Source organism: Carassius auratus, chromosome 2 (assembly GCF_003368295.1).
Source record: "Carassius auratus strain Wakin chromosome 2, ASM336829v1, whole genome shotgun sequence".
Taxonomy (NCBI): domain Eukaryota; kingdom Metazoa; phylum Chordata; class Actinopteri; order Cypriniformes; family Cyprinidae; genus Carassius; species Carassius auratus.
Genome location: NC_039244.1, coordinates 4966981 through 4990968, shown reverse-complemented (window position 1 = coordinate 4990968; position 23988 = coordinate 4966981). Strand labels below are relative to the sequence as shown.

The window sequence follows — 23988 nt, the reverse complement described above, 5'->3', positions numbered from 1 at the left end:
AGAATCAAAACCTAATAACTGCAACAATGTGAAATGAGAGAAAACTCAAAGCTATAGACCCTTTGCAAACACGTGACTACGACCACGTGATGACGCCATGACAGACGGCAGAATCACAGGAAGCACAAGCTAAATAGTAGTGGACGAGCGGGAAGTTTCAATCAGTTTAAAATAAATAACACTAAACTTTATGGTTTATTCTAATGAACAAGCTGTCATGCCGTTATCGGTCGAGGTAGGGCATCTGGTAGGTGCTCACAAAGAACAGTATTTGGAGAAGTTGAAGATCGCAGGATTGGATACCGATCCTTATCTTTTTCCTCCATTTTCACAGACTTCATTAAATCGCAGAGTCTACCTGTCTTCATTCCACACGATCTGTACCACTGTATGGTAAATGGGGTATCCCCATACACTGGTGTGTCATGATCCTGCCCTCGTGTCCTTGATTTTTCCTAGTCTTGAGGCAGGATCATGACAGACCCTTGTTTTGTGTACAAGCGCATGGCCTTGTCTTTGGGCCATGTGCTTGTGTTGTCTCGTTCCCTTGCCCCGCCCCCCTTGTTAACCTAGTCGTGTCTTGATTGTCCCATCTGTGCCACCTGTCATGTCTTGATTGTTTCCCCTATTTAGGTCTCCAAGTGTGCTCTGTCTTGCGTCGGTTCATTGTCATTGTACCTCAACTGTGTCCTACAATTGTGATTGTGTGTGAGATTGTGCTGTACCCGCTGAAGTCCTTGTATTACCGTGAGTGTTCATAGTTAGTATTTAGAGTCCTTGTTTATCTTGTCAGTCCAGTCCTGTTTTAGTTATTTAGTCTTTACCTTGCTCCGTGTTTTCCCCCTCGTGGGTTTTGTTTTCCCCTTTTTGTAATAAACCCTTTGTTTGAGAATCCCTGTCTGCACCTGAGTCTGTCAAGGTTTTGGTAAGGGAGGAACTCAGGTGCAGACAGGGATTCTCAAACAAAGGGTTTATTACAAAAAGGGGAAAACAAAACCCACGAGGGGGAAAACACGGAGCAAGGTAAAGACTAAATAACTAAAACAGGACTGGACTGACAAGATAAACAAGGACTCTAAATACTAACTATGAACACTCACGGTAATACAAGGACTTCAGCGGGTACAGCACAATCTCACACACAATCACAATTGTAGGACACAGTTGAGGTACAATGACAATGAACCGACGCAAGACAGAGCACACTTGGAGACCTAAATAGGGGAAACAATCAAGACATGACAGGTGGCACAGATGGGACAATCAAGACACGACTAGGTTAACAAGGGGGGCGGGGCAAGGGAACGAGACAACACAAGCACATGGCCCAAAGACAAGGCCATGCGCTTGTACACAAAACAAGGGTCTGTCATGATCCTGCCTCAAGACTAGGAAAAATCAAGGACACGAGGGCAGGATCATGACATGGTGCTGATGTTAAAGCTTTTAAAAGTCTGGACACTTACCAGCATCGGCACGGGGAGGTACCTCATAATGGCAAAGGTAAGACATCAGTCTAGGGTTTATTTTGTATTAATATCTATTCTTTACTTAAGTAAAGATTTATATAACACGTAACCTGGTTTTAGAGGACCTGTACATGGAGATTGCACCATCTCCCATAGACCAGACCCAGTTTCTCACTCCCACAGCACGGAGACCTATCCATACTGAACCACTGTATCCAGGATCCACTGTAGACACCAGCCTTCTCACGTCATTCATGGTCATAACAGTGGCCAGATCAGTGAATCTCGCTCTGCAGTAACTCTGAGCGTCAAGTCATGTCATATATTGGTTCATAAATTGGTAAATTGGTATTGAAGGCCTAGGCTCTTAGAAAGAAAATGAAAAGATTATAAAGCTCATAGAAGGCATAAATATCTAAGAGATATAGTCATGATTATAGTCTGATCAAAGTCAGTATCAAGCCCATTTACTTTTTTGCATACGACTTTGTATTGATGCTTTCATTTACAATATTCCTTCATACTTTTCATATTGTTCTGTGTAATACATTGGTAAGGATTCATACAAAATCACCAACTCAGAAAATAGTTGCTTTTCTCACGGGATCAGATTGTTTAGAACTCAGTTAAAGCTTAGATGATTATAAAGGGAGCGTTCTTTGCTCACTTTCTACAAGCTAATTTTGTAGCCTTTTCAGTATATTGTTGTGCTGGAAATCACAGTCACTGTTATGAATGCATTGATGCACAAACTAAATGGCAGGACAGAACACTGGAGAAATAATAAGGCATTCTGTCTAACATGATAATTTGTTAGATTCTCACTTCCATGGCAGATAAAATGACTCCGTATATCACAGTTGTATTGAGCCCATCTGCCAGAATTGGTTTTTGACATGCCAACACAGTCATCAGATCCTGAACTCATGGATGGTTGACCTGCTGCCCAGTGTCTGAAGAAGAGGATCCATTTATCAGACCATTCCCAAGAGTCCAGGAACAAACCAATCCAGACGTGCCATACAGAATAAAGCATATTAGATATGTAGTCATTTTCTGAAGAGTTGTGGATCGTGGGAAGGTCTGTGTAATACTTTCTGCAGTAGCTTTGAGCATCAATCCAGTTTTTGTTCATTTTTTTAGATATGAAGTATTTCCTTCTGAGGAAAAAAATAAACAGTTTGAAGCTCTTTATTTGCAGGTAAACTGCACATACAGCTTTTTACAAAAACTCACCTGTATTGCATGTAAAATAATATGAATAGCTACAAAGCGTATCATGCCAAGCCCCGCCATAAGTAATGACACAATCTTCATTGACATTTGGCTGTCCTGAAGCCCAGTTATAGTACTGAGAAGTTGTGTTTTCTCCATTAGACCAACCCCAGCGTTTCTGTGTTCCCCTCTTCAGTCCAATCCACACTGATCCACTGTATCCAGCATCCACTATATTTACCAGCCTGTAGACATCATTCATGCTGTCTACAGTAGCCAGATCAGTGTACTTCGATCTGCAGTAACTCTGAGCCTCTGGCCACGACATTTTCACATTTATATAGTAATATGGACGAGAAAGAGCAGAACTGCTCCAGAAGAGCCCTGTTAAAATCAACATGTTAAACCATTAATATGTGAACACATCATCATAAATACAGATTATATATGACCACACCAACCTGACAGCAGAAGCAGGACAAACAGACTCCCATCCATGACTGCTCTCACAGATCCTCTCTGCTGGATTCTAATAAAAGATGATCAAACATATGTTCTGCAGGAAGTTAATACATCTGGTATACTGAAAATGTTTTGTGACTTCACACACCTCATATCATGAAATGCACCCTTAATATGGTAAACTTTTAAAAATTTAATCATTTTATTTATTGTAAATTTTCCATTTTTAATTATTGTTCCAGTTACATTATATTTTGTAAAGGTATTATTTAAAAAATATTTGTAGTCTAAAACTGGCCATACAGTCTTTTAAAGATAACAATGAGTGTAATCTACCTAGACCTGCACATAATGTACTGTTGCAAACTCTACAGCTTCCAATTACAGAATTGTACACATCGGGCAGCATGAGACACTCACAGTTTGGAAGTTTCTTGGTCTAGTGAGATCTAATCTGCTGGAACCAAAGATAGATACTTTTACCCAGAGTGACTTACATGTTATTCACACTACAGTATACAGTACAGTTTATGCATTCCCTGTATGTTTATACTATTAAGATTTTCAAACTTAAAATAAAACAAAGATTACTACTAGTACATTTGACAGGAAAATACTATTTTAATCGTTCTATTCAAAAATATAATGTTTATGTCAATGTGCTACTTGCTGTTTCTTTGTAATTAATTGTGAAATTGCCACAGATTCCTTCATATTAGCCTGGAACTAAAAGTGAACTACTTTATAAACTCTGTGTAACGATGAGTCAGAGACATTCGGATCCATATGCAGAACTTTTATTAAGAATGGTCAGACAGGCAATAATCAGTAACGGCATCAGGTATGTCAGGGATAACCAGAATCAATAACAGAAACGAGCAGAATGTCGGGGCAGGCAGCAGAGAATCAGAGTCGGTAAAATAATCCAAAGGTCCGGTACAGAAGTAACAAACACATGGAAGACCACTCGGAAATGTCAGACAGGCTAAACAAGACTTTGCAATGTAGCTGTGTGTGAGTGCTGCTTATAAGTGTGTGTAAATAAGGTGCAGGTGTGGCAAGGAGATTAGCTGATGAATAAGGTGCAGGTGTGGCAAGGTGATAGTGATGCAGGGGCTGCGTCCGAAATCGAATACTTCTCTACTATATAGTATGGAAAAAGCAGTATGCGACAAATTAGTATGTTTGAATCTTTTGCGTTCATAAAAGAGTAGGCGAGAATTGCAATAACTGTTGTGAGATTGAGTTGTACGTCTACTTAATTTGCGTTCTAATATGCCTACTCACCTACTATATAGTAGGGAAAAACAGTATGTGAAGAGAGAAGTACGTTCGAAACCTTGAACCATAAAACAGTAGGCGAGAAGTCCCCGGATGTCCTACTGCTTCAGCCAAGATTCTGAAGGGTTCGTCGATGGATACTTTTCAATCCCAGAATGCCACGTGAAAGGGATAAATCGTCATCGAACCATATACATCCTAAAGACGATTAATTGTCTGTTTAATATGAGACAGAGAAATGTTCTAAGAGAATTGCAAAAGAGCAAATCACATGAACAGACATTTGAGTGAGAGATGTGTATTATGTAGAATCAACTGTCTACATTGCTTTAGATGAATGTAAGTAATGTAAATAAATAAATCTACATTAAGTAAACATAAGTTATCTATTTCATTTGACCATTAGTATTGTTGATAAATTGTGGAGCTCTTGTGTTGGATAAAGTGAGTGAACACATCAGCATCTAGCTCAACATGTAAATCCAGTATATCACAGATAATGACAGAGGAGACTGACTCTTGTCTGGATGTTACAGGGACAGATGAGACATGTGTTTATCTGCTGCAGAGAGACTGATGAAGCAATCCTGCCATCAAAGACTCTCAGTGAGTACACTACAGTCATCAAAACATATTTTAGATCTTAAGTTGTAGTTTATTAATAAACAGTTATTACAGCACTTTTCTGATTCTTGTTTGCTGTACATTTGATGCAGATCTTTTGTGGTGGAGCAGGTGAAAGCAGCATCTGTGGAAAAAATCTCTAACCAAAGTCTAAAGTAAGATAATTCTGTTACTTCTAATACAGAAATGAAGTGACACTGTGCTGTTAAAATGACTGCTTTTGTTTTGTGTTTGTGCATCTTTAGAGGATCTGAAATGTCTGCAGACTGCTGTGTGCACTGAGGATGGAGAAGATGGAGTGCCATAGGTGAAATGCTCCATCACTGCATGTCCTCTTGTTTTCTCATCAGGACCAGATGCTGCTGTGGTCTCTTCATCTTCAGTGACCCCAGAGCCAGCGAGAGCATCTAGAGAAAGACCAAAAGACACTGAGGTTGTGATTTTGGTCAGGTTTGTTCTGCTGGTTTCTGTTCATACATCATCAGTCAATAAAGCCTGAGTTTCAGAAGTTTCTAAAGTATCATCAAATAATGTCACGAAGAATCTGAAAGTCAGTCTCCATTGACTGATACTGTATGAACACAAACCAGCAGGAGAAACTTGACAAAAATCACCTTTTATGTTCAGGCAAAGAATTGAACAGAATGGAGGCAAGTCAGTAATGACTGAATTTATATGTTTAGATGACCTGACCCTTTAAAACCTCAAATAGAAACTGTATTATATGTATGCATGCATTAATATTATAGTAGAACATTGAAGAAAAAGCGCTTTAAGAAATAAGCAGCTTTATTAAGCATTTTTCTGCCCAAGACACAAAAAAAGCATTCACAAAATTCACATTTACATGTATTAATTGGCCAGACACTTTTATCTGAAGTGACTTACAGTGCTCTTATTACAGGACCTCAATCCCTCTGGAGACCCTGGAGTAAAGACACACCGGTGGAGATTGATCCAGCAGCCTTCTGCTGACCAGTCCAGCTCGCTACACCACAGAAGTAATGAAGCTATATCAAATTAACATGCAATTGTAAAAATATACAATTAAATTCAGCAATAAATAGAATGCTGACAACATGATATAAAGTGTTTTACTCTGTGTAAATGTTTTCAGGGAGTAGTGCTCATGGTGAGCAGACACAGATGTTTGGAGCAGACACAGCAGCAGTCAGATCGTCCCGCACATGTTTTCCTGCTCTTGTTCAGGGTTGTGTGGTCCAGGGTCTTCATCATGGTGTTCCTGATCCTCTCTGTGCACTCAGACAAGGACTCGATGTCCCTCTCTCATCATGATCAGATTCAGTCTGACTGCAGCAGTGAGGGATGTGATGGACGGATGTGGGTTCACCGTCTGTACTCTTTCAAAAACAGAACAATGTCTGAATAAAGTTTTGTTTCATGTGTTGTTGACTTGTATTTTATTTATTGTGACGGTTAATTTTATTTATTATTTTACTTGTTTATTCATGTCTCCTGCTGTTGTCAGTAAATAAAAAATAGCCTAATTGTTTCATGAACACATGCATTCATTCATTACTTGACTTGAATATTTAGATGTATTCATCTTGGCTGCATTTGTCTAGTGTGCAGTCATGCATAGATATGAAAAAAGAAAATGAATTACAATTTGTTAGTCCCCATTTATCATTATTATTGTTGATAATTGTTGGGGTGGGCTAGAAATGCTTTCTGAGGTAATCTTAATTTCTAAGTAGTAGTTACATTTTTCAAGTGTAAAATCAACAATCTTCTCCAAAGGCAAGATCTTCAAGCAGTTGATCAACGTCTTATTTGTGCAGATATTACAAATACCGCAAAAGCTGAGGAAAACCTTATGAGGTAGAGTTGTGGAGTTATTGATGCTATGAAGGGTTTAATCTTCAAGGATTAAACTCTGGGTCTTTAATAGAGTTAAAACATAAAAACAACACAAATATATTGATTAAACTACAATAACAATAAAAGGGCATTTGTGTATTCAAAAAGGAGCAAATTGCATCAACCTCAAAATATTTACATCGTAAATATTAAACCTGTAGCAGTCAGTCATATATTTGAAGTTGTTGCGCTTGTTATAACGTCATAGGTCACATGATAACGTAAACATGGCGGAATTCATTCATACTCGACGAGATTTGGCTGTAGAGTACGTACTCTTTTAGCGCTCGTTAAGTAAGTACTTATTGAAATGTAGTACCTACTCGTTAAGTATGCGATTTCGGACGCAGCCAGTGACTCATGGGAGATGTGGTTTGGGTGTGGTGCAACAGATGAGAGGCGCTAGTGTCCAAGTGATAATATGGTGACATCTGGTGGTTGATGGGTGGAATGGTCCTGAGTGGAGTGCCCTCTAATGAAATTCATGGGCACTCCAGCTAATGATCGTGACACTCTGAGTCTGATCCACCAGAACACCCAAAATTATGTTTTTATTAACATTTAAACTTCAGAATGAGATGATAAGGTTCAGTTTGCACTACAATTTGGCTTTACGCCAGTGTAAGAAACACACTCATGCTGACTTTTGCAATTAGAAGATGTGAATAATAAAGATATGAATAATTTCCTATTCAAATAGCTAATTTTCATGTCTGCATGTCTCATCTCATCAATGGACAAAACATTAAAAAAGTAAAACATTAAAAAAAAAGTTGTCTTGAAGCTGCCTTGACACTTCAAAGACAAAATACTAACATGCAAAATAATCATTTCATGCTCCGTTTCAGTAAATTCCTTGGCACCATTAAGAGAAATAAATTGTTATCATTATAATTAATACTATTATTACATTATTAGTAACTGCATTGTTATTTTAGGAGAGACCAATAAGTGTTGAAATGTGGTTTGTTTTAAAAGTCTTTAACATAAAGAGGAAACGTGAACATTTTTAATATTATGTATGATGATTGAAAAATTTACTTCAACACCACCCCACCCTTCTTTTTCTTTTTAAATATTTTAATTCACAATTGTAAACATCACAGCTAATAACTGAGTAGTATATTAAAATGATTTCATGAAGGTTTATGTAACACTGAAGACTGGAGTAATGACTCATTTTAAAATGCATTTAAAAAAGGAAAACAATTATTTTAAATTGCACTCATATTTCACAATAGTACTGTTTTTATTGTATTTTGTATTGAATAAATGCAGTCTTCATGAGCATTAGAGATTTATTTTGAAATACATAAAATCTTAATTATTCCAAACACTTGAATCAATTAGAGAAGACATCATGCTGATTCAGATGCTACCAGATCTGTCATTTAATATCCATTCATTTAGTTTAAATTATGGTCAGATATGAAACTCTACCTCTGATTTTTTTCTTAGTAAATCCTTTATATTTTTACAGAGAGACTTTCAGCAGCTGCTTGTCACCTAGGTTATAGACATCTACTATGCAACTGTCTCTGGTTATTTCAGGTAACCCTGCCCCAAAACGGCAAGTAAAACAAAACAAAATATCTTTGGTCACTTTACATGTTCGTCTCAGCTCTTGGCTACAACAGAATAAGCTACAATGTGGATCAGAACTTTAACCATTTAGCCCAAAGAACCCCCAGCCCCTTGCCTATATGTTTACTAGATGTTTCTAGATGTCACACATTAAAACAAGACACATTTATTTCACAGATTCCTTCATAACAGCCTGGAACAGAAAGTGAACCATTACAGAAACGTGTGTCACAGAATTTGACCCACCTGAACAGATTAACACAATTCTGTTAACAATTAAACTTAAAGAACATTACTGCATTACCTAAAAAGAAAATACTTTTGCTCAAATGCAGATGTAGCAGAATAAGATCATTTGCTTAGTTTTTGAAACGACATGAGTAATTTTCATATTCAAATAGCTTATTTTCTTTTTTGATGGCATATCACACTGGTCGAAACTGGCATAAAGCTCATTTTGAAGCTAACTTTTATTTCTTAACATGGAAAATAAAATGTGACCCTGGACCACAAAACCAGTCTTAAGTGTCAGTTTTCCAAAATTGAGATTCATACATCATCTGAAAGCTGAATACATAAGCTTTACATTGATGTATGGTTAATGTATGATGTATTTATTAGAATCAGACAATATTTGTCCTAGATACAACTGTTTTAAAATCTGGATTCTGAGGGAATAAATGTCAAATAGAAAATTGCCTTTGAAGCTGTCCAAATAAATTCTTAGCAATGCATATTACTAATTTAAAATTTTTTTTTTAAATATTTTTACAGTAGGAAATTTACAAAATATCTTCATGGAACATGACATGATCTAAATGTTCTAATGATTTTGGCATAAAAAAAAAAATTATAATTTTGAACTATACAATATTTTTTGGCTATTGCTAAAAAATATACCTCAATACTGGTTTTGAAGGTCCAGGGTCACAAATGTAGTTATTGATTTAGAACTTCAAAATCAATTGTAATAAATATATTAAACAATGACCATTTATCATTATTAATTTTTAAACAATGGATACTACTACTACTACTACTCCTACTTCCAAGTTCCTCCAAAAAATATAGTTAAAGGGGTCATGATGCGATTTCAAGTTTTCAATTTTCTTAGTAGCGTTACAAGCTCTTGGTGCATAAAGAAGATCTGTAAAGTTACAAAAACTTAAGTCTCAAACCCAAAGAGATATTTTTTATAAAAGTTAAGACTCGTCCACTCCCTCTTAAAATGCCTAGTAAAAACACAACCCCACATGTCGATGTCACTTTGTGGGAAGATTTGCGTAATGGTAATTTGCCACCCAAATGTTTACACAAAGAAAGAAGGCATAGCCTTTGATTCTCGCTGTTGGCTCTGGCACCATGTTGTGGAGAAACTGTTTTGTTGTGAAAGTGAAAATACTTTGTATGGTCTTCCAAAAGATGACACAGCTAGAAATCAGTGGTTAAGTTGCATTTACAACACTGTTCCAGAACAGTTCAACCCAAATATTCAGATGTGTGTAGCACATTTTATGGAGGACTGTTTCCTGATCCTGGGAGAGAAGACAACAATGCTGGGTGTTATGACTCACAGTCTGTAAGTACTTTTACATATGTAAAGGATTTGCCATTGATGATTCACACGTGAGTTAGAGCACTGCAGAACAGCGGTTCGTAATTTCATATATCAATGAAGGCAGTTGGCTATGAAATAAACTAATAATTTGTATGAAAAAAAATTAGTACACGTAAAAGTAAAAGCACACCAGTGTTCTGACCGGGACACGCATCATATTATGGTGAGGGTCGTAAAAGTTCTGTCACACACTTGAGGCTCTTGGCCAATCACAACGCACTGGAAAGCTGGCCAATCTGAGCACACCTTGCTTTTTAGAACGATGGACTTTGTAAAAAATTACACTTTTCAATGAGCCAGTGCACAGAGGAGAAACAATAATGTATATTATATGGAAATTAATGTGTCTTTTAACCTTAAACAGCATAAACACATTTCAATAAACCAAATACACAAAATAGTGTTCTTTTTAACAACATCATCTGACCCCTTTAAGATTTACATAATATTCTTTGAATCTGTTTCAAAAGTTAAAATAAGTACATTGATTATTAATGCCTATTACAATGATTATTTTAATAGGCTGTGTGTTTGCTCTCCAGATGAAACACCTCTTCATCTTTCCCCTGATTCCAGCTCATTTTGTTACTTTCCAGCCCCATGCTCTTCAACTTATCACTTATCTGGAAAACCAGCAAGAAAAAAATCAAACAAAAGTATGTCCTACTTATAGGCTATACACAAACATACATATACAGGTCTTTCTCAAAAAATTAGCATATTGGATAAAAGTTCATTATTTTCCATAATGTAATGATAAAAATTTAACTTTCGTATATTTTAGATTCATTGCACACCAACTGAAATATTTCAGGTCTTTTATTGTTTTAATACTGATGATTTTGGCATACAGCTCATGAAAACCCAAAATTCCTATCTCAAAAAATTTGCATATTTCATCCGACCAATAAAAGAAAAGTGTTTTTAATACAAAAAAAGTCAACCTTCAAATAGTTATGTTCAGTTATGCACAAAAATACTTGGTCGGGAATCCTTTTGCAGAAATGACTGCTTCAATGTGGCGTGGGATGGAGGCAATCAGCCTGTGGCACTGCTGAGGTGTTATGGAGGCCCAGGATGCTTCGATAGTGGCCTTAAGCTCATCCAGAGTGTTGGGTCTTGCGTCTCTCAACTTTCTCTTCACAATATCCCACAGATTCTCTATGGGGTTCAGGTCAGGAGAGTTGGCAGGCCAATTGAGCACAGTAATACCATGGTCAGTAAATCATTTACCAGTGGTTTTGGCACTGTGAGCAGGTGCCAGGACGTGCTGAAAAACGAAATCTTCATCTTCATAAAGCTTTTCAGCAGATGGAAGCATGAAGTGCTCCAAAATCTCCATAAAGCTTTTCAGCAAATGGAAGCATGAAGTGCTCCAAAATCTCCTGATAGCTAGCTGCACATTTTTTCCTTCCCACAGACTTCCCACTGAGGTGCCTTGATACAGCACTCTGGGAACAGCCTATTCGTTCAGAAATTTCTTTCTGTGTCTTACCCTCTCGCTTGAGGGTGTCAATGATGGCCTTCTGGACAGCAGTCAGGTCGGCAGTCTTACCCATGATTGCGGTTTTGAGTAATGAACCAGGCTGGGAGTTTTTAAAAGCCTCAGGAATCTTTTGCAGATGTTTAGAGTTAATTAGTTGATTCAGATGATTAGGTTAATAGCTCGTTTAGAGAACCTTTTCATGATATGCTAATTTTTTGAGATAGGAATTTTGGGTTTTCATGAGCTGTATGCCAAAATCATCAGTATTAAAACAATAAAAGACCTGAATATTTCAGTTGGTGTGCAATGAATCTAAAATATATGAAAGTTTAATTTTTATCATGATGGAAAATAATGAACTTTTATCCAATATGCTAATTTTTTGAGAAGGACCCGTATATATGTATACACACATAGATGTACATACCACATTTAGAAAGGAAGTCTGTTGTGAAGGATCATTCAATGTGCATTTTCCATTACAGGACAATTTCAACCGTACAACCTGTTTTCTAATTAACTTGTCAGCTAGAGAAATGCAGGGTTAAAGAAAACATAGAAAATAAATCAATTAATAAAATCATATAATCACAGTTGTTTTTAATCTCTGTTTAAAAAATGACCACCAAAACTTACCTCCATAGCAGATAAAAGGCTGCTTTAGATCACAGCTGTATTGAGACCATCTCCCAGAATTGGTTCTTGACATGCCAGCACAGTTAGTAGGAACTAAACTCTGTAATGGTTGATCTGCTGCCCAGTATCTAAAACTGAGTTTCGTTTGATCAGACCACTGCCAAGAGTCCAGAAACAGACCGATCCAGAGCGATGATTCATTACTGATCAGATTCTGCTGCTCTGGGCTGCTGATACTCACCAAATCAATGTGTTGTTGTCTGCAGTAACTCTGAGCATCTCTCCATGTCATAGCAGTCTCATTAATAATAAAACCAGTGCTATCTGTTCAGAAACACAAGATAAGGATCAGCCCTCAGTAAAGAATCAGCTAAAGTGGAAAAACAAACCCAAACTAAGAGGACTCACCATTGAAACACACAAATGGGAGAGCAGTGCTGCAGCTCTCATCATACCAGCTTCCATTAAAACTCCTCACACACTCCCCATCACCACTCGGTTCTCCTGGATACCACATACTGTACTGGGAGATTGCACCATTTCCCATAGACCAGACCCAGAGATCTTCTGTCCCAGCACTGAGACCTATCCATACTGAACCACTGTATCCAGGATCCACTGTATTTACTAGCTTGTTCACATTAGTCATGTTGTCAGCAGTGGCCAGATCATAGAATCTCGCTCTGCAGTAACTCTGAGCATCTTGCCAAGTCATAATTTCATTCATATACTGGTATGCGCGGTAAGGAGACTTGGGCCCTATGACAAATTGAGATGACAAACAGGAATGTAAGAATCATAAATACTTTTATGGTGATACAATCATGATTAAATATTTTAGCTTTTTTGCTTTTCAATGAGTGTTTACATTTTACAGTAAAAAAAAACTTGATTGGTATCAGAGTATAATGTGCACATAAACACATTCATAGTTAAAAGCACAAAAGACAGAAAATGGAGAAACAACATCTCATTTCTTTCGATTAAAGAAATCCTCACATCCATGGCAGATAAAAGGACGCTTTAGATCACAGCTTGAACGAATCCATTTCCCAGAAACAGTTGTTGACATGCCAACACAGTCACCAGATCCTGAACTTTGGGATGGTTGACCCGCTGCCCAGTATCTGAAGAAGTTGCTCCATTTGTCAGACCATTCCCAAGAGTCCCGGAACAGACCAATCCAAACCCATGCTGACGATGGAACAATACTCTTGAGCTGATTCTGTTCCTGAGAGTTGTGGATGGTGGGCAGATCTATATAATGCTGTCTGCAGTAGCTCTGAGCGTCCATCCAGTTCTTCCACATCTCTACCCAGATGTAACTAGTGCCTTTTATCAAAAGAGAAAAAATAAGAATATGGTCTCATCTCTTTTTCTCAGCTGAACTGAATATGAGTTACTGAATATAGTAACTTACCATTGTAGCACACAAAGTAAATCGGATTTGAGCACTGGTAAGTATGCCAAACTCCATAGGCAAGAAAAGCGCATTCGTTTAGATTGTTTGGTTCTCCTGCATCCCAGGCACTGTACTGTGCAAGTGTATCTTCTCCCTGAGACCACCCCCAGCGTTTCTGTGTCCCCCTCTTCAGTCCTATCCACACTGATCCACTGTATCCAGCATCCACTATATTTATCAGCTGGCTTGCATCACTCATGCGGTCTATAAAAGCCAGGTCAGTGTGCTTCGCTCTGCAGTAACTCTGAGCCTCTGGCCACGACATTCTGGCATTTATATAGTAGTACATACGAGAAAGACCGGAAGTGGTCTTAAAGAGACCTGTGAAAGTATTTATATTGCTGTTTGTTTCTATGAAGCATATGCATTCACATGTACATTAAAACCATTACAAATGACCATACCAACCTGACAGCAGAAGCAGCACAAACAGACTCCCGTCCATGACTGTGGATCCTCTCTGATGTTTTCTAACAAGAGATAATCCAATATAGATTTTCTATCAGAAATAAGAGTGAATACACATGGTTCACTCCAAATTTATTGCAACTTCAAATATTTTGTCTTTTCATTTTCTTAATATGTTACATTACACTGTGGCTGGATGTTGTTGATATCAAGAATTAAGCTGTACACATTTTCTATAGTCTCGGCCTCAAACAGCACCACACGCTCACTGTCATATTACAAACAAAACTGCAACTTTCTTAGTCTTGTAAGATTTAGAACAAAGCTAGATTACAAAGTACAGATGGGGATAAATATTCCTGTATTTTACATGTACATTTTATTTATTCATTTCCCAGATACTTTTATCCAATGCATTTTTTATTGTATCCAAGGTATAATATACATTTGATCTTTTCATGCTTTCACTCAAATCAGTGAAATCCATTTTGTTGTAAGTGACATGCTGTTTTTGCTTCAGGAACACAAATGCACTTTTACTAACACACACTTGAGTATCAGATATAATGAGTATCAGAATGAGATTAGGAGATTCAGTCTGCACCATAACATACTGGAATATATTATCTGAAAGCATGTCTTAAATGTTTCAGTTCTTTACCTTAAAAACTATTTTGCACTGAATGCTTTTGCCCTCAGGTCAAACAAAATACAATCATATGCTTATTTTTGTGATGAGCCATTTCACATTCAAATACTGTAGCTCATCGTCACTGAAGATGTTTTTTCCACTGGTCACAAAGTCATGCACAAAAAAGAAAAAAAAAAAAAAAAACTATACATATTGTATAACCATCTTCAGAACATCTAAAACACATTTTTTTTTTAATAATTCGGATATTCTGTAGAGGACATTATATTTTTGTGAACTTCTCTGAGACTGGACTCATTTTCAAATTGCTTGTCCTAAATGAACATCTCAGAACAACTTTGGTGGGGTTTGAAAGCAGAATATGATTTTCTGTTTCGAGAATTGCATCAGTTTCATACATGTCCACTGTTGAGGACACCAGGACATAGTTCATGCTTATCAGGCATTTCAGTGATTCATAAGTAAATTGAGAAATAAACCATGTATTCATATTTCTATAAAATATAATGAAAATGTAATTATCATTATTATACTTCCTTTTTCATTACATGTTGCCCAAGGAACAAATGAGAGACAATAAATAGACACATTGATTATAAAAGGAAAACCCATTTTGGACATTTATCAAAAAACATATTGTGTAAAGTAAAACAGTATATCAATCATGTTCTAATATCTTTAATACCATAGTTGAGAATCTTTGTACAAATCTTTGTGCAGAAAAGAGTTCAAGTGGAAGTTTCATGCAAATGTCAAAGTCCTGAAAACTCTTATTTCCATTAGATGCCTATTAAATGCAGGTGCTAGTATGCATACAAAATGCAAAATAAACATATTCTCTAAATTATTTTTCGCAATATTATTCTCATATCTGTATTAAATAGAATGAGCTAAGGACAAAAACACTCAGGAAAATTTGTACATTTGCCTGACTGTCTTTTCCTTAGCTTGTTCTATTTAAATATATAAACATTGTTTTGATAAAGAATCTTGTTTTTATTTTCTTATTTACCAAAACCTGGACTCCTCTACATAGGACATAGAAAAAAAAGAAAATAAATGTAAAAAAGATTAAAAGATTAAAAAAGATTAAATTTACCAGTCAAATCCATACCAACTACTAACATTAACCAACTACATTGTTGCCAGATCTCACCAAATGTGTTTATAAATAAATTGGTCATATTCAAATAATTGGTGATAATCAAATTTACACGCTAAAAATACAAAAATTAGTAACAACTATCATAACATTTTTAACCTTTGGATTCAGAATGAAATAAATTAATCATTTTAATTTACAAATTAAATAGGAAACAAATACAGAAATATGTGAAAGTCTGACAACTCTATAAATATAACAGATGGTGTTAATGTGGCAAATGTAGTCCTATTCCATGCAATTTTTATAGGTCCAACAGAGGTTACAATATATATATATATATATATATATATATATATATATATATATATATATATATATATATATATAGCTTGTTTGGATGTTAAATAAATTATATGTAAGAACCTGCTCTTTCAGATGTCATGTTAATATAAGTACATACAATAATGGACAGACATAAAAATCCGTACCTTAATTTTTCCTGCAAGTCCTCTGTATTTCTTACACAGCAACTTCTACAGTAGCTTATTCATAGTTGGCTAGAATTATAATGTTATAATTCACTCAAGTTGAAACACTATATCCAATTCATTTATGATAAACCCACCCCTAAACGGCAAGTAAAACCTGGTTGGTCACTACATACTGATAAGTCTAAGTGGGTGGTTCTTGAGCAAAACAGAATAAGCTGCAATTTTGGACCAGGTCTTTAGCCATTTAATCGAACAAATCAATATATATATATATATATATAAATAGATAGATAGATAGATAGATAGATAGACTGATAGATATAGATATAGATATAGATATAGATATATATATACATTTAGCAGATAATAGTAATACTTCATATTAGCCTGCAACTGAAAATGAAATATTATAAAGACCTCTGAGGTGAATGACATGAGGTCTGACTTAACTGAAAACCCTAATTTTCACTTCTATTAAAAATTTCAATTAAATTATATTCACTTTTATTATGTAGTTCAGAATGAGATGGCGAGTTTCATACTGAACCATAACATGTTATATACTCTGAAAACAAATAACTAAAATGTTTACCTGTCACCCTGAAGAACACTTACCAATTTTGCATTTGCCCACTGACATGTAAAGCACAACACAAATATATGTAGATTTTTGTGAAGAAAGAACAAGTAATTTTCATATTCAGATGGGCATTGTATTTTGCTTGTCTTTAAGATATGTTAACATCAGAATGAATCAAAACAGAAATGGAAAAATGGAAATAAATCACAAGGTCTGGGGACAATGATAATCAACTTCATGAAGAAGCCTCACCATGTTTGCTCAACAGAGCAGGGTCTTAAATATTTTTTTAACCTCCGGAAAAAAATGTAAGATGATAAAAACACACCACCTCAATTGCGAAGATGACCCAACAACACTTGCCTTTATTCAGAAACCTGTCTGTCTGGTTTGGCTCTTTACTAGAATCACAAAAATGTAAATGCCAGCACCTTAACCTACACTGTACATCTTTAAAAGGTTTTACTTGTATCCATAAATAAATGCAGGATAAATAATTTGTGAGAACTATTTAAGCATACTGCAGCAAAGGATTATATCACATTTTAACGTGATGCCAAGCAGTACGTAATTTTCATAATCAAATTGCTCATTTCCACTTAGGATCATGCACGTTGTACCACATTACTTCACACGCACTGGTCACTGGAATTAAAAAAGAAAAATAATCTAGTGCTATTATCACATTACATAAACATCTTGTCTTGAAGATACACAGCATCTCTCTTATTTTATATATATTATCCAAAGCGACTTACAGATGAAGACAGTGGAAGCAATCAAAAACAACAAAAAGAGCAATGATATATAAGTGCATTTATTGAATGAGCACTGTGCAATGTCCGAACTGATTGCACTATATTTTCACTGTTTTTTATTTTTTTATTTTATTTAATGTAAAGTTTTAAAATTGCTTGTTTTATTCTTGTTATTATTTTTCTTCATTATTATTTTACTTTCTTTTATGTAAAGCACTTTGAATTACCATTGTGTACGAAATGTGCTATATAAATAAACTTGCCTTGCCTATAACAAGTCTCAGGTTAACACAATACACGTAGCATGGGATTTTAAATAATAATATAGCTGCAATCAGCGATGGCGGGCTCAAGCCATCAGTGCAACGCCACCCCTGTGGCATCAGGTAAATTGTGCCCAGCGAGCACATGCATTCACAATAGCCCTCTGGCAGTCAGGTTTTAAGGTATACGGCAGTTAAAGGGTTAGTCCGATCTAGACTTTGAAATCACATTCACAGAACAATCTATATAACTGTAGTAACACATTACAATAATATTGAATTCATAAACATTAACTATGTTAACATGAACAATAATTATTTTAAGATAATTAACAACAATTAGGTTAAGACTTGACCATTGGACAAAAAATGGTGACTGGGTCACAAAAAAAAAAAAAAAAAAACGGTGAAGAAATGACAAAAAGAATTGCAAAAGAATTAAGAATTAATGTGAAGATTATTTTTTTGTCAATTCTGCAAGACAGACTTTTCAGGATAGGAGATGGAATAAAAATAAGATCCTAAATCTAATGCCAGATTCTGGAAGATATATTCCTCAAAGTGTTGTACAAGAGTCACTCAGAACCCATCTCTTCATAAAGCCAATATATAAAGTCTTAATAAATAGTATTTCACAATACTTCATGCTATTCTAATTAAGTCATTTTGGGGATCTTTCAAGTCTCTCAGAACCTGACACCTTGTAATTCTGGAGACTCCAGGAAAGTTGCAGCTCTGAAAAATTGTGGTACTGTAGACTAAATGCTCCCTGATAGTTTAACACCTAATTCTTCACTTTAATTCTTAATTATTTTCCAGTTAATGTGTTTCTGTTCTTCTACACTTGTTTTTTTCTGACCCCTCTGACCCAGTAAGCATTTTGCTGTCCAGTGGTCATGTCTTAACTTTGCAATTACTGTACTGTACTTTTTTTGAATATTTCTCATGGGGATCTAATAATTTTGGATTTTCAGTCTGAGTTAAACCTTTGTTTGTGGCTCTATCAGTAAAGGAAAAATGTCTAATAATTATTCACACCTGAATATGAGTTTTTTTCTTTTCCAGTCTTCATGGTCAACTACGTATATATATCACACTCATTGCCTTCTCTAGTGCAGCTCAACCAATTTACATCCCATTCGTCAATATTTGTGATATCACAAATCCCAGAAAATATTTGTTGTAGTCCAAATAAGTTGTTCGGTGTAGTTTTAATGTGCTTTTTGTTAAATAAAATATCTCCTTTTGAATTGGACTTTGAGCTTTGTAACTTTGCAGAACTTTTTTATGCTGAAACAGCAACATTACAGACTAACTAAAGTTTAAAGTGTGAAACTGTACTGGCTTTCCAATGCCGTTGCCATTGATAATAGGAGTAAGCAAGTTTAGAACACCTACAAACAAGAGTCCATGCAGACGGATGTAGATGCATAACTCTTAAATTCAATTAAATGTCATGTCATGTCACAGGATGTCATAGGTCAGTATCAAATGAGTTAGAAATTATTATTTACAGCACAAATAAGGATTCTTAGGATGTTTTTAAATTCCTAAAACTGTCAGAAAAGGATAAGGCCTAAGATATTTCTTAAGCTGTAATAAGACAGGGTGCAGGTGAGGGAGAAAACGTTAACAGGGATAACAAGAGGGGTGGAGAAAACATAGTGGGAATAGTGAAACACCTGGCGAGCCAGCAAAACCTAAATCATGTGCTCCAGGAAAGAAAAAGCCTCAGACCCCACTGAGATCATGACAGTACCCCCTCTCCCAGGGATGCCACCAGGCGACTTAAGGGAGGGGCTTACCATGTTAACGGCAGAAGTCATCGATCAGCGACCGATCCAGAATATCCTGAGCCGGGACCCAACTCCTCTCCTCCGGACCGTAACCCTCCCACTCCACCAGGTATTGAAAACCCCTGCCACGACGACGAATCTAGTAATCTCCTAACAGAATAGACAGGAGAACCATCCACTAGACGAGGGGGAGGGGGGCAGGGGAAGAAATGTTGGTATTAAGGGGGGACCTTAAAACTGATTTAACCCTGGATACATGGAAAACAGGGTGAACCCGACCAAGAGAGGAGGGCAACTTGAGCCGTATCGCAGCCAGATTAAGGACCTTGGTGATCTGGTATGGGCCAATGAACCTGGGTGCCAATTTGCGAGAGACAGCCCTGAGAGGCAGGTCCTTGGTAGACAGCCAAACCTTCTGACCACAGACATAACGGGGCGCTGGAATCCAGTGGCCATCAGCCACTGCCTTGGTCCGTCTAGAGGCCTGGACCAGGACCTTCCTAGCCTTCCTCCAGATGCTACAACATCTTCGAACAAAGACTAGGGCAGACGGAACTGCAGCATCGGGGTTCCTGAGAGGGAAATAAGGGAGGAGAGTAACCAACAGAACATTCAAAGGGTGACATACCTATGGATGCTACTGGAAGAGTATTATGGGAGTACTCAGTCCAAGTGAGCTGTTGGCTCCAGGAGGCAGGGTTACGGAATGCCAGGCAGCGGAGGACTCGCTCGAGATCCTGATTGGCTGCCATCCATACTGACCGTTGGTCTGGGGATGAAACCCTTGCCTTACTTGTTGAGCCACATGTCTTTTAGCTCATTGTTAAGTAATATGTTTCATTATGATTAGGGTGTTGATATCCCCACCAAAGTTTGAGGCCTGTGAGAGGTCTGTGTAGCACAGTGAAAAGTGTCAGACAATATACTACTGCAAATCAATTTGTGCTTTACATTGGACATGTTTAATGGAAGTAACAAGCACTTGGAAGGAGTCAAAAATAGAACTGGCCAAAGTTTACTGTTTGGGATTTATTTATAGTGTCATGCCAAAATTCAGTGTAAACAGTGCCATCAATTATTATTCATTTTATTGTCTTTTGGCATAGTGTCACGCCGCACCACTCAAGTCTGATGTAGACACAGTATTACTGAACTGCAGTGGTTGGCCAGGCCGCATATTCTTAATGTCCTGCCTTTGAATTGTAAATCACAAGATTCAACCAGGCATATTCCTGTGCCATTTACAACCATGCACTGGATCTCAGTTAATCTTGTACAGTGAAATCTCGGCTGTAGATGGCTGGAAATTGAAATACGTGGCTTAGTTCGGATGTCAAAACCAAAATAACACATATTACGTAACAATGAGTTAAAAGTCAGGTGCCTCAGTAAGTGAAGTTATAACATAATTATGTATTTGCAAATCATTAACTAATTAAAGAATATATATATATATGTGTGTGTGTGTGTGTGTGTGTGTGTGTGTGTGTGTGTGTGTGTGTGTGTGTGTGTGTGTGTGTGTGTGTGTGTGTGTGCGTGTGTGTGTTAACCTTTATTTAACCAGGATAGTCTCTTTAAGATAAAAATCTCTTGCAGGAGTTCTGGCCAAGTATAGGCAGCAATTACAACAAAATAAAAACAAATAAAAACAACTGCTCTTCTCCAAGTGACTGCATAATAGATTTAAAATGTTTCATTGACACCAAAGTTTGTTTATTTTGGAGTAAATTCCAATCAAATTGAGCTGCGTACACAAAAGCCCTTTTCCCCAGTTCAGTTCTGGCAAATAGAACAGAACTGAGTTATGTGAGAGCTAAATTATAATGTACCATTAACAATAATGGCAAGATATTTATACTTTCTTTCTAACTCTGAATCGCATTTCCTTGATTTAATTTAATTAACAGCAGTTTGTATTTTACATTATCTTTTAATCAGATAGACTCTTTATTAGTTGCTGATGTAGTAATCATTAATGAATGGTGTAGTTCTTTATGAATCATGCATTAACTTATGATTAGCTCTGCATTAGTTAAGAATGCTTATAAGTGCACCGTTATTGTAAAGTGTTAGTCAAAAACTCATGTGAAACATGAGTCATTCTTTCCTGACAACAGAGCAGAGTTATCTAGCAGTTTTGGGCATTTTAAGTTGCTGATGGTGTTGATGTGAAAACAAGAATGTGAAATCATCACTGTAAGTGACATTCTGAGACAACAAATGTTGCTTTGAAATGACTGAAATCTTCATGTGAACACTAGGTGGAGACACCACCTCTGCTACTCAAGCCAGGCAACATATTGCACAGTTTACAATTGTATTCGCCATTTCTTACCAGTAGACTTTTAAGAATTAAGGTTATTCATTGGCATCTTTGACTTCATGAGAAACCTTTAACATTCATGGGATATTTCCATTACACAAGAACTGTTCACTGAAACCTATTTAGGGGAACCAAAACTGGTTCCTCTGGTATCATTGTGAACCCCGCTTTTGGAACCTTATAGTTTGAAATTACCTATGTTCAACTTTAAGTTTGTATAACTGTTCAGAATTGGTAATTACTGTGTAACCTGACATCACATTTATATTACCAAAGTAATTCTGAACAAATTATGCATTCTTTGAAAACACTGACAGTGTTGATGTGTCTGAATGAGTTTGAAGCTACTCAATATGAGAAAAGTGCTACAGGGTGCAAAAAAGAAGACCACAAAACAGGAAGTCATTCATCATACTTGCAGATAAAACAAAGAGCTCTCAAGTGCAGTTGTTCTTTTTTAATATGTCAAAATATTTTTTTTACAAAAAGACACCTTGACAACATACTATTTAAAATCACTAACACTGTATAAAAATATTATATTATTTTTGAGAATTAAAAAGGAGAAGAAAATGTGCTATGACTTTGAAGTGTATGATTAAGCAATAGAAAATTTGAACATACAGAAAATGAGAACCATAGTGAAAAACAAAGGGTGTGACATGTACATTTGAATACAATACACAGCACATTGAGAAAGCAAAACCTCGGGACTGCCCAAGTTCTCTTCTCAAAGGCTACAATTCAGTGTGAATGTTTGATGAATTAAGTGTTGTGGCCTGACTGGTTTACTTTTCCAGTAAACTGATGTTTATCTGGTAAATCTGTTTCATCCACTTTTTCCTCATGTGTGCCACTTACTTCCGCATGCACTTTAACAGAAACATCAGAACTGACAAGCTCACATGCTTGTTTCTGTAAAATAATTTCTCTGAATGCTAACAAAACTTTATTTATTTATTATTATTATTATTTTTACAATATTAACAAAATATCTAAGGTCCAAAACAAAAGTCTGAAGCAAATTACAATAAAATAATCAAAGCTTATCTGAAAATATATTCATTATTTACACATATTTGAAAATAATAATAACATATCAACTACTGTTTTGGCTGCTCTTTGCTAATTTTTTTGTTATAATAATATTTTATGTATGTGCTTTTATATTTATATTTTATGTGATGGCGATGGCGGGCTCAAGCCATAAGAGCAAATGCCACCCCTTTGGCATCAGAAAAACTGTGGCCAACAGTCACAGTTGCATGCCTTTACAGTAACTCTCTCATCAAGACTTTTAAATCACACACACAGAATGATGTCCCCCCTCACAATTCTAACTTTTTTCCTGCTATTGTGAAAAAAAAAGAAAAAAAAAGAAAGAAAAAAATTATATATAACTTTAGTAACAGTTTACAATAAGGTTTCATTTATTAACATTAACTATGTTCACACAAACAATAAAAAATGACCAAAGAGTTTTTATATTTTTCCTATTTAAAACTTGACTCTTCTGAAGTTATATCGTGTACTAAGACCAGCGGAAAATGAAAAGTTGCGATTTTCTAGGCCGATATAATTAGGAACAATACTTCAATTTGAGAATAATAATTTTCAGGGAACTATTTCTAGGGATTGCGTAATATCACTGCGTCTGCTGTGACCATGTTACAACAGCACAGTTCCATGATAATTAATTATTTTGCTTGGGTAAAAAAAAAAAAAAAAGGAATAACATAAAGTATTGTGAAATACTATATATTAAGACTTTTTTATATATAGGCTTTATGGACAGATAGGTTTTGAGTGACTCTTGAAGGACCAGCACCACCTCCTCTTGTACGACTGTTTGAAAAATATATATCTTCCCAAATTTGGCATTAAGTTTTAGGAG

At 36.1% G+C, this 23988-nt stretch overlaps 1 protein-coding gene across 1 annotated transcript; it reads right to left on the bottom strand.

The window, feature by feature from the left end:
* Nucleotides 1-10649: 10649 nt before the first annotated feature.
* LOC113040200 (macrophage mannose receptor 1-like) lies at nt 10650-14163 on the bottom strand. The gene is made up of 7 exons (XM_026198524.1): nt 14127-14163; nt 13677-14039; nt 13256-13588; nt 12665-13015; nt 12257-12580; nt 12048-12148; nt 10650-10757 (listed from the first exon to the last, which is right to left on the bottom strand). The coding sequence occupies exons 1-7, from the start codon at nt 14161-14163 to the stop codon at nt 10650-10652; spliced, it is 1617 nt and encodes a 538-aa protein (XP_026054309.1).
* Nucleotides 14164-23988: the final 9825 nt, after the last annotated feature.

What these genes read in the sequence shown, in the direction of transcription:
- LOC113040200 (XM_026198524.1), bottom strand. Translation starts at nt 14,163, where the DNA reads ATGGACGGGAGTCTGTTTGTGCTGCTTCTGCTGTCAG. An exon ending in TGTGCTGCTTCTGCTGTCAG is followed by an intron (nt 14,040 to 14,126) that starts GTTGGTATGGTC and finishes ATACTTTCACAG; the next exon opens with GTCTCTTTAAGACCACTTCC. An exon ending in GCCTTTTATCTGCTATGGAG is followed by an intron (nt 12,149 to 12,256) that starts GTAAGTTTTGGT and finishes GCATTTCTCTAG; the next exon opens with CTGACAAGTTAATTAGAAAA.